General features: G+C 48.7%; 1 protein-coding gene across 1 annotated transcript in view; it reads right to left on the minus strand.

The window, feature by feature from the left end:
* Positions 1-8,911, minus strand: part of Tctn2 (tectonic family member 2) — a 28,150-nt gene extending 19,239 nt beyond the window's left edge. Inside the window, exons 1-5 of the mRNA XM_036172449.1 lie at positions 8,732-8,911; positions 8,467-8,574; positions 7,884-7,960; positions 6,091-6,286; positions 3,360-3,460 (exon numbers count right to left, since the gene is read on the minus strand). Coding sequence (XP_036028342.1) covers positions 3,360-3,460; positions 6,091-6,286; positions 7,884-7,960; positions 8,467-8,574; positions 8,732-8,813 — 564 coding nt within the window. The 5' untranslated portion in view covers positions 8,814-8,911. The remainder of the gene's footprint in view (positions 1-3,359; positions 3,461-6,090; positions 6,287-7,883; positions 7,961-8,466; positions 8,575-8,731) is intronic.
* Positions 8,912-9,776: the final 865 nt, after the last annotated feature.

Consider the following 9,776-nt stretch of genomic DNA (forward strand, 5'->3'; position numbering starts at 1 on the left):
GTCCTGTCTCCAAAAAAGTAAAATAAAATAAAATAAGGATGCATGGTACCTAAGGTATGACACCCAAGGTTCCACAAATGTGTGCACACATGAGCAATAACACACACACACACACACACACACACACACACACACACACACACAGTTCCTTAGTCGACTCCCTAGTGAATTCCCAGCCAAAAACTCCCAGCCTTCGAAGGAGTGAGCCTCACTAGGAATGTAGGCACATCGCCAAAAGCCAGGACCAGAGCCAGGTGTGTGATCCCAGCTACTCAGGAGGCTGAGGTAGGAGAACCAAAAGTTCAAGGCCAGCCTGGGCAACTTAGCGAGACTTTGTCTCCAAAGTTAAAAAAAAGTAACAGAGAAGGGCTGGCTACACTACTCAGTGGTTATCCTGGGATGTGTGAGGCCTACAGTCAATCCCAATACCTCAAAATCAAAATTGACATCATGCACAAAGTATAAATTGGGATTATCTGAAGACGTCATCAAGTGTGTTTGTGTCTCTCTGGGTGGAACTCACTATATAGACCAGGCTGGCCTTGAACTCACAGAGATCCACCTGCCTCTGCCTCCCGAGTGCTGGGATTATGGGCGTGTGCTACCACATCCTGCTACCTATTGCTTTTTGGTTTCTTTGTTATTTGGAGACAGGGTCTCACTGAAAAGCTCTGACTAGAACTATCTATATAGACTAGGGCTACCTGGTTTTTTTAAATAACATGTTTATTTTATTGTATGTGTATAGGTGTTTTGCCTGCATGTAATGCCTGTGCGTACATGTGTACCACCACATCTGGCCCTGCTCTTTTGTTATGTGTGGGAGCCCGTTTTCAGGCTCCTCGTGGCTTTACCCGGCAGGTCTGCATAGAGAGGATGATTAGGACCACAGGCCTGAGTGCAGGCGTCTGAGATGGTCTGCACTTGGCTGTGCTGGGGGAGGAGGTCTTTTGCTCCCCACCTTGGTGTCTCTATAAATATCCTAGGGCAGAGACAGTCCAGGCCCTCTCGAGGCTATCCTGTATTTTCTGTTCATCTCCACAATCTAAATCCTTCTATCTAATATTTCCTGCTGCTCACACTCAAGAAAACTCTGGGGGGTGGGGTGGGGGGCTGGAGAGATGGCTGCTCTTCCAGAGGTCCTGAGTTCAATTCCCAGCAACCACATGGTGGCTCACAACCATCTGTAATGAGATCTGGCGCCCTCTTCTGGCCTGCAGGGATACATGCTGTATACATAATAAATAAATAAAGCTTTAAAAAAAAAAAAAAGAAAAGAAAAGAAAAAAGAAAACTCTGGGGAGCTGTGGGGTTGGTGGCTAAACGCCCCACAGTTATGAGAGAGAGTCTCGATGTAGACCAGGCTGGCTTCAAGCTCAGGACGATTCTCGGTGTTAACCTCCCCAAAGCTAGGCTTGTGCCTGCGCCGCCGACGGGTGGCACCACACTTGCTAATAAAGCAGTATGTCCTAACAGTAGTGGCTAACATGATATACTCTACAGCCTGCTCCGAGGGCAGGTAGTGAAGGAGGACACATCACTGTGAGTGACAGACTGGGAACAGCCTGGCAGTCAGCGCCTGCTGACTCAGCCGTCCTGATCATGTCAATGCACTGCAGTGACACACGGGTGCATGTCACCCTAACACAATGACTAAAACCAGCCGCTGCAGAGAGGTTTCTGACGGGCACTTCTTTTGCATTTGTTTTGTTTTTTTTGAGGGTCTCGTGTACCCCAGGCTGCCCTATAATCTGTGAAGTTGCTACGGCTGATCTATAACCCCCGATCCTCCTCCCCAGTACTATGGTGATGTGTTCCCTGGTGTGTATTTACATATCAGGGGGCTGAGGGGTTGTTCTTGGTATGGTATCACCCATCTGCCATTCCAGCACTTGGGAGCTGGAAGCAGGAGAATCAGGAGTTCAAGGTCATCGGTAGCTACGTGAGACCCTATCTCAAAACAGCTAAGCACACAGCTTTTTGTGCACTGTCCTCCTTAGACTTAGGCAGGCAAGGCTGTCGTTATACCACACACGCACAGTGAGGACCAAGCCAGCCAGGGCTACACAGCAAGACCATTCCTCGAGAGCAGTTAACAGTACTCCTTTAATCCCAGCACTCAGGAGACAGAAACAGGCAGGTCTCTGTGAGTTCGAGGCCAGCCTGGCCTACATAGCAAGTTCCAGGTTTAGCCAATATTATACAATGAGACTCAAAAGAACAAAACAAGAACAAGGGTTGGGGATTTAGCTCAGTGGTAGAGTGCTTGCCTGGCAAGCACAAGGCCCTGGGTTTGACCCTCAGCTCAAAAAAAAAAAAAAAAAAAAGAAAAGAAAACATTAACGAAACACTGCATTTCTGCATTTTCCCAGGGGGGAAGCAAAAAAAAAAAAAAAAAAATCTCAACCACATACAATCATACTCGTGCAAAATTGGGGACACCCTGGGTACTATCGAACATGCTTCTCATTTCTCCTAAATTTAAATTTTTAAGATATGTATTAGAAACCAGGTGTGGTGGTTTGTGCCTACAATCCTGAGGCAGAGGACTGCTGAGGAAAGCTGAGGCCAGCCTAGATTACAGTGAGACCTTGTCACCAAAAAAAAAAAAAAAAAAAATGTGTGTGTGTGTGTGTGTGTGTGTACATGCTACCAGTGTGACTTAGCATGTCAAGGTGCTTGCTGCCAAACCTGAGTTTGATTCCTGGAACCTCCTACAAGCTGTTCTCTGCCCTTCACATGTACACTGTGGCAAAAGCCTCTATAACTGCCCTCCCCACCCACCCACACACCACACCACACCATACACCACAAATAATAAATGTAATAAAAATTTTATAGTAAGATTAAAATCATCTGACAGTTATACCTCCCCAAACATGACTTTACCCGAAGACATTGACTTTTCTCTTTCCTCCACAAACTACAGACTATACTAGAAGAGAAAATACTCAATTCAAACATAATCTGTAAGCCGGGCGGGGGTGGCGCACGCCTTTGATCCCAGCACTCAGGAGGCAGAGGCAAGTGGATCTCGGTGAGTTCGAGGCCAGCCTGGTCTACGGAGCGAGATTCAGGAAAGGCACCAAAACTACACAGAGAAGCCCTGTCTCAGAAAAACAACAACAACAAAACCACAATCTGCAGCTCGGAGATAGAGGAAGGAGGATCAAGAGTTCAAAGCTACCCCTCTGCCACACTGAGAGTTCCAGGCCAGCTTGGGCTACATGAGACCCTATCTGGAAAACAAACAAACCAATGATTTGTAAAAAATATATATATAATCCCTGCCGTCACCTATCCAAAGTTGCTGGGGGCAACTGCTGGTGCTCTCGGACTGGTAAATGGAAAAAACTCACCTGGTCACAGCAACAGCGAATATCACAGGCCTCGGCTGTCAAGTCACAAGGGCAGGGACCCAGGGGATGATAGACTTGGTTAGCAATGACAGTCGTGTTATCTGAAAAACACATATGGGCAGAAAAAGTTCAGCTACGAAGCAGTTCCACAAAGCATGGACAAGACACACTTTTGAGATTCAGAAAAAGGCTGAATCACGATGTGTACGTGTGTGTGTGTGTGTGTGTGTGTGTGTGTGTGTGTGTGTGTGTGTGTGTACATGAATGTGTATGTGTGCACATCATGTGTGTGGAGGCAGAGTCAGGTGTTTTCCTTAGTTGCTATTCGTTTTGACTCAGGATCTCACTATATAGGCCTGGCTGTCCTTGAACTCAGAGAGATCCACTTGTCTCTGCCTCAAGAGAGCCAGGACTACAGGTGTGCACCACCATGCCAGGCAGGCATTCCACCTTATGTTTCTAAAGCAGAGTTTCTCGCTGAACCCGGAACTCCCTGAACTGGCTAGGCTGGGTGGACATGGAAACCTAGTATGAAAAATACCTCAAAGATTTATTTTGCCCGGGTGACAGTAGTGCCCACCTTTAATCCCAGCACTCGGGAGGCAGAAGCAGGCGGATCTCTGTGAGTTCAAGGCCAGCCTGGTCTACAGAGTGAGATCCAGGACAGGCACCAAAAGCTACAGAGAAAGCCTGTCTCAGGGAGAAAAAACAAAACCACCTTCAAAGCAAGCCTCTGAACTGTGGCTACCACGAGGACCTCCTGCAAGTATTTTTCTCCTCACTGTCTTTCTCCGGGAGCTTTCTGAAGGGTATACTGGATATTTTCTTAACTTGTTCTGCATTTTGAGCATTAAAAAACCCACTGCTTTCAAGGATGGAGAGATGGCTCCGCAGGTAAGAGCACTAACTAACTGCTCTTCCAGAAGACCCAGGTTCAATTCCCAGCACCCACATGGCAGATCACACCTGTGTGTAACCCCAGTTCCAGGGGATCTGACACCCTCACATAGACATACACGCAAGGAAGACACCAATGCACATAAAATAAAAAAGAAATAAGTTATTTAAAAAAAAAACACCACATTGCTTTCTTCAGAAAGATTCCTTTTTCTTCCTTTAAAAAAATGTTTGAGCTGGATATGGTGGCTCATGCCTGTCATCCTAGCACTTGGGAGGGAAAGGCAGGAGGAGGGTCAGGAGCTCAGGCTAGCCTCAGGTACATGGTGTGTTCCAGGTCATCCTGGGCTATGTGAGTCTCTGTCTCGAAACACCAACTGAAATTAGGGCATGGTGGTGCACACCCATGATCCTAGCACTCAGTCTCTGAGGTAGGATGATTTCGGATTGGAGGCTAACCTTGGCTCAGGAAGATCAAGTCCAGCCACAGCTGCACAGGTGAGAGATGCTGGAGTCTGCTGCAGGCAAGAGAACCATGGTGGTAGCACTAACAGCAAGCAGCCCCCACGGCTTCTTTTTAGAATCATCGTACTATGTAGCTCAGGCTGTCTTCAACTTACTATGCAGCCAAGAACGACACTGGATTTCCTGATCCTCCTGCCTCCACCTCCCAGTGCTGGGATTATAGACAAGCATGACCGTGCTCCATTTCCTGCATTGCTGGGAATTGAACCCACGGCTTTGTGTGTGCTAGGCAGGCACTCTACCACATGAGCTGCACCCACAGTCCCTTTTTTTTTTTTTTTTTGAGTTTTAGAAAGAAGTTTATTACAGATTCATAGGTGGGAGCTTAAGAGGGAGAGAGAGCCATATCATTGAGCGAGGCACAGAGGTCAGCCACATGGTAGACCAGCCGCCACACAGAGAATGCATGCTTAGGCTCCCGCCCTCATCTTAACAGCAGAAGAGAAGAGAAAGAGTGTTGTGCCCTTGCGAGTGAGCACTGAGAAAGGCGGCCTGCCTCCATTAGTGTTTGGTCAATAATATCTTCTTAAGTAGAGCCATGGGAATCAATGCATGGAAACAAACTATACCTTCTCCCCAGAGGACATAAAGTGGTTACAAAAGATGTGTCAGGAGAGTCAGACAAGTGTGTGTGTGTGTGTGTGTGTGTGTGTGTGTGTGTGTGTGTGTGAATTTGAGACAAGGTCTCCCTATGTAGCTTTGGTTGTCGTGGAACTCACTATGAGACCAGGCTGGCCTTGAACTCACAGACATCTGCCTGCCTCTGCCTCTGCCTCCCAAGTGCTGGGATTAAAGGCATGCACCACCAGCCACTTGGCTAGATCTTAATTAAATAAAATGATGCAAAGCAAAAACCTCAAAAACAAACAAAAACAGTACACTTAGGAAGGCAGGAAGAGATTCAAAAGTTGAGTCTAGGTGTCTGGAAAGATGGCTCAGTGGTCAAGAGAACCCTCTGTTCCTGCAGAGGACCTGGGATCTGCATGTAATCCCAGGTACTTGGAATCTGATGCCCTCTTCTGGCCTGTTCAGGGTCCTGCACACACACAGTGCACATATACACACCCAAACACACACACATACATACAGGGAAAAAAAAACAACTTAACTCAGGAGGCAGGGGCAGCAGACTTCTGGGAGTTCAAGGGCAACCTGGCCTGCACAGTAGGTTCTAGGCCAACCAGGGCTACACAGTGAGACACCGTCTCAAAACAAACAACAACAAAAGAGTCACATCTCGTAACTGCCCACCCTACACAATCTTCAGATAGTGACAGACAGGAATGTTTGGACCATAGCCGTCTCTTGCCTGATGCACTGTGGGTCACAGACGTGTTGGGGTAAATCTCCACCTGAATGAGCAGCTGTGCTAAACAGGAGGCATTGTGGGAGGCCGAAACCAGCAGAGTCTGCACGACGCATGGGGGCTCTGCAAAGGAGGCGGTCCCGTTCAAGGAGCACCAGTGCAGACCCCTCTTCCAGTGTACTGTCACTTCCAGCACGTTCTGAAAGGAAAACCGTGAGCAGCTGTAATGATGAGAACATGTAACAGGAAGCACTGTAAATGCACTCATGAGCCTTGCTTCACTTTACCAAAGAGCTGGATACAAGATGGTTCATTTCACAGAAGACCCAATGGTACAAAGATGGCCTCACCCCCTTCACTTTCAACCAATCTGTGGTACCCAAACTCTGGACTTTTTTTTTTGGGGGTGGGGGGGTTTGAGACAGGGTTTCTCTGTGTAGCTTTGGAGGCTGTCCTGGAACTCACTCTGTAGACCAGGCTGGCTTTGAACTCACAGAGATCCACCTGGCTCTGCCTCCTGAGTGCGGTGATTAAAGGTTTGCGCCACCATGCCTGGCACTCTGGACCTTTTTTATGATTACTTTTGTTATCTAGTGTGTATGTGTGTGCATGTTACTTAGTGAGTGTACATATACATGCACATGCATGTTGCTGGGACTGATGAAGGGCTTCACACATGCTAGACAAGCACCCTACATACTGAACCATATTCTCATCTGAATTCCTGATTTTTTTTTTTTTGGGGGGGGGTGTTTTTTTGAGACACAGTTTCTCTATGTAGTTTTGGTGCCTGTCCTGGAACTCACTCTGTAGCCCAGGCTGGCCTTGAACTCACAGAGATCCGCCTGTCTCTGCCTCCCGAATGCTGGGATTAAAAGCGTACGCCACCACCACCTGATTTGAATTCCTGATTTTTAAAAATTTTTTCTTTTTATTTATGAGTGTATTTGTATGTGTACATGCCATGTGTGTGTGTGTGTGTGTGTGTGTGTGTGTGTGTGTGTGTATACCAACAGTGACCATAAAGAATGCTAGATTTTTGGGGATGTGGAGATGACTCAGAGGGTAAAAGCACTGGCTGTGGGAACCCAGGCAGGGGAATCGGGATCTGTCCCTGGTCTATGGGCAGGCTTCTGGGAATCCGGTGCCTGTGGTGTGATGCCTTGCACAGCCTTGGTGCAGTGGGAAAGGGCTTGGACCTGCTTAGGATCAGTGTGCTGGGCTCTGCTGACTCCCATGGGAGACCTCAATTTGGGGGATGTGGGGATGTTGGGAGGACTGGGAGAGAGAGCTGGGGGATGGGAGGAAGGAGGAGAGGGGATCTGTGGATGGTATGTGGAGTGAGTAGAAAATTTCTTAATAAAGAAAAAGCTGCTCTTCCAGAGGACCTGGGTTCAATTCCCAACACCCACATGGCAGCTCACAACTGTCTGTAACTCCAGTTCCAGGGGATCCGGCACCCTCACACAGAGATACATGCAGACATATAACACCAATATACATAAAAATAAAAGTTAATAAATAATTTTTTAAAAAAGGAATGTCGGATGCCCCAGAGCTAGAGTTACAGGTGTTTATTAGCCACCAGTACCAGGAACTGGCCTCTGGCTCTTTCTTTGGAAAGAACTCTTAACCACTGAGTTTCCAGAGTGCTGGAACTAAAGATGTGCACCACCATGTCCACCCCCATTTCCTAATCTTACACACACACACACACACACACACACACTCACAGGAAACTTACAGGCCTGCACAAAGCCTAAACAGGAGGCCTCTAGAGGTGCCTCAGGTCTTACCACACCAGGGCTCACGGTCACATTCCAGTCCCCTGTATCGTTGCTGAGACCACCACAAGCAGTGAATGGCAAGACTCCTAAGGGGGAAATTAACGAAAGGCATCAGGGTCTGGCAGCTATGAGGAGTCGAGGGTCCTAGGGTGGGGATCCCCACAGACACACTGCATGAGCCTGATCAAGCAGTATGTCCCCTCGTTTGTCAACGGGATAAAGAGATCCTACTGTTCTTATGAGAACCCTGAGATGCTGTGTGGGGATCTCAGGGAGCTAGTTCAAAGAATACTGGCCAATTTTTTTTTCTTTGAAAAAAAACACAATACAAGCCTCGCTATGTAGACCAGACTGGCCTGGAACTCGCAGACCCACCTGCCTCTGCCTCCTCAGTGCCGGGATTAAAGGCATGTGCTGCCATGCCTGGCTTGTTGGCCACTTTTATTTCAAGCTCCTGTTTCCAGAACCTGTCCCCAGGGCCTCTTTGTTCTACAGCACACAGAGACACTGCCTTTCTTCCCCACCCCTGCTCTGCTGAGGGCAGTAGCTCTGTGGGCAGCACCCGTGCTCCCGAGAAATGCCAGACTCTTACCTTTCTCGACCTGCAGCGGAGTCAGAGACACCGTGACATCCTCACCGCCTCCGACCAGGGTGGCGCTGACCTCGGGGCTGGTCATTCGGATGAAAGGTGGGATGAAAACTAGGGAAGAAGGAAGGGTGCGGGGAGGGGTTAGCCAGTGCAGAACCTGTGTCTGGGGTGCGTGTGCTGGCTTTTTAGATGGCCCTGGCTCCCGGGATCCTAGGAGCTCCAGGTTCGCTAGGTCTGGGCCATGCAGGCCATACCCCGCCATACACACCCGGGTCCGCACGCAGCGGTCTTAGGACGTCCTGCAGCAGGAGGAGCCCCCACGTGAGGCCGAGCGGCGACAGAGAGCCCATCCCGGGGCCAGATCAGCCTCACAAGCCCGCAGTAGTCCGCAGGAGAGAAAGCTGCAGTCTCTCCGGCCCGGCGGACGCCATGTTGCCAAGCTGAACGCCCGCAGCCATGGCAACCTCCAATCGGTGATAGGCATGTCGTGATTGGTCCAGATCAAGCGAGCCGGCTTCTACTTTTAGCGAAAGTACCAAAAGCCAAGGCAACCACCAATCGGCCAGCTCCATGATTTGTTCCAAGCAAGAGTTCCCGCTCTCCGATCCTGGCCCTGCCCACCAAGCCTGTTGATTTTGCAACTCTGCGCTACCATTGAACGTCGCGGGTTCTTTCCATCCAAGACGTCAAGAAACCACATTGTGGGGCTGGAGAGATGGCTTAGAGGTTCAGAGCACTTGCTGCTGCTCTTGCAGAGGATCAGAGTTCGGTTCCCAGCACCCACGAGGTAGCTCACAACTTCCTGTAACTATAGCTCCAGGGGATCCGATGCCCTATTCTGGTGCCCTTAGTCACTGCAAGCCCATGGTGCACATGCATATGTCCAAGCAAACAATCACACACAAGAAATAAAACCTATTAGTATCAGAATTGTACATGGGTAGGGGAGTAGAGGGGTGCCCAAAGTCCAAGGCAGTAACTTTAAAGAACTCCAAAAGAACTGTAGTTTGCCAGGCTCATGTTAGTTCTTCCAGGAAACAGCATGCCATTCCTCGAAGACCACTGTACATTTACACAGCAGTCATGGTTCTGGATACTCCGTGTCGAAGTCATGCTCTGCATCTCATGGTTTCTCAATGGTAACACCAAATGCACTATGAGCAAAGCCAAAAACCTTAGAATATTAGCCCAAAGTGCCTCTTGCCTAGTTTCTATACTCAAAAATCTGTTTATTTCTTGGTTTGGGCCAGGCCATGTTCTGGGCTTCCTTCAGTCCCAGCCAAAGATGGTTCATTGTCCCCAAAGCAGCCTGT

This window comes from Onychomys torridus, chromosome 22 (genome assembly GCF_903995425.1).
Source record: "Onychomys torridus chromosome 22, mOncTor1.1, whole genome shotgun sequence".
Classification (NCBI taxonomy): domain Eukaryota; kingdom Metazoa; phylum Chordata; class Mammalia; order Rodentia; family Cricetidae; genus Onychomys; species Onychomys torridus.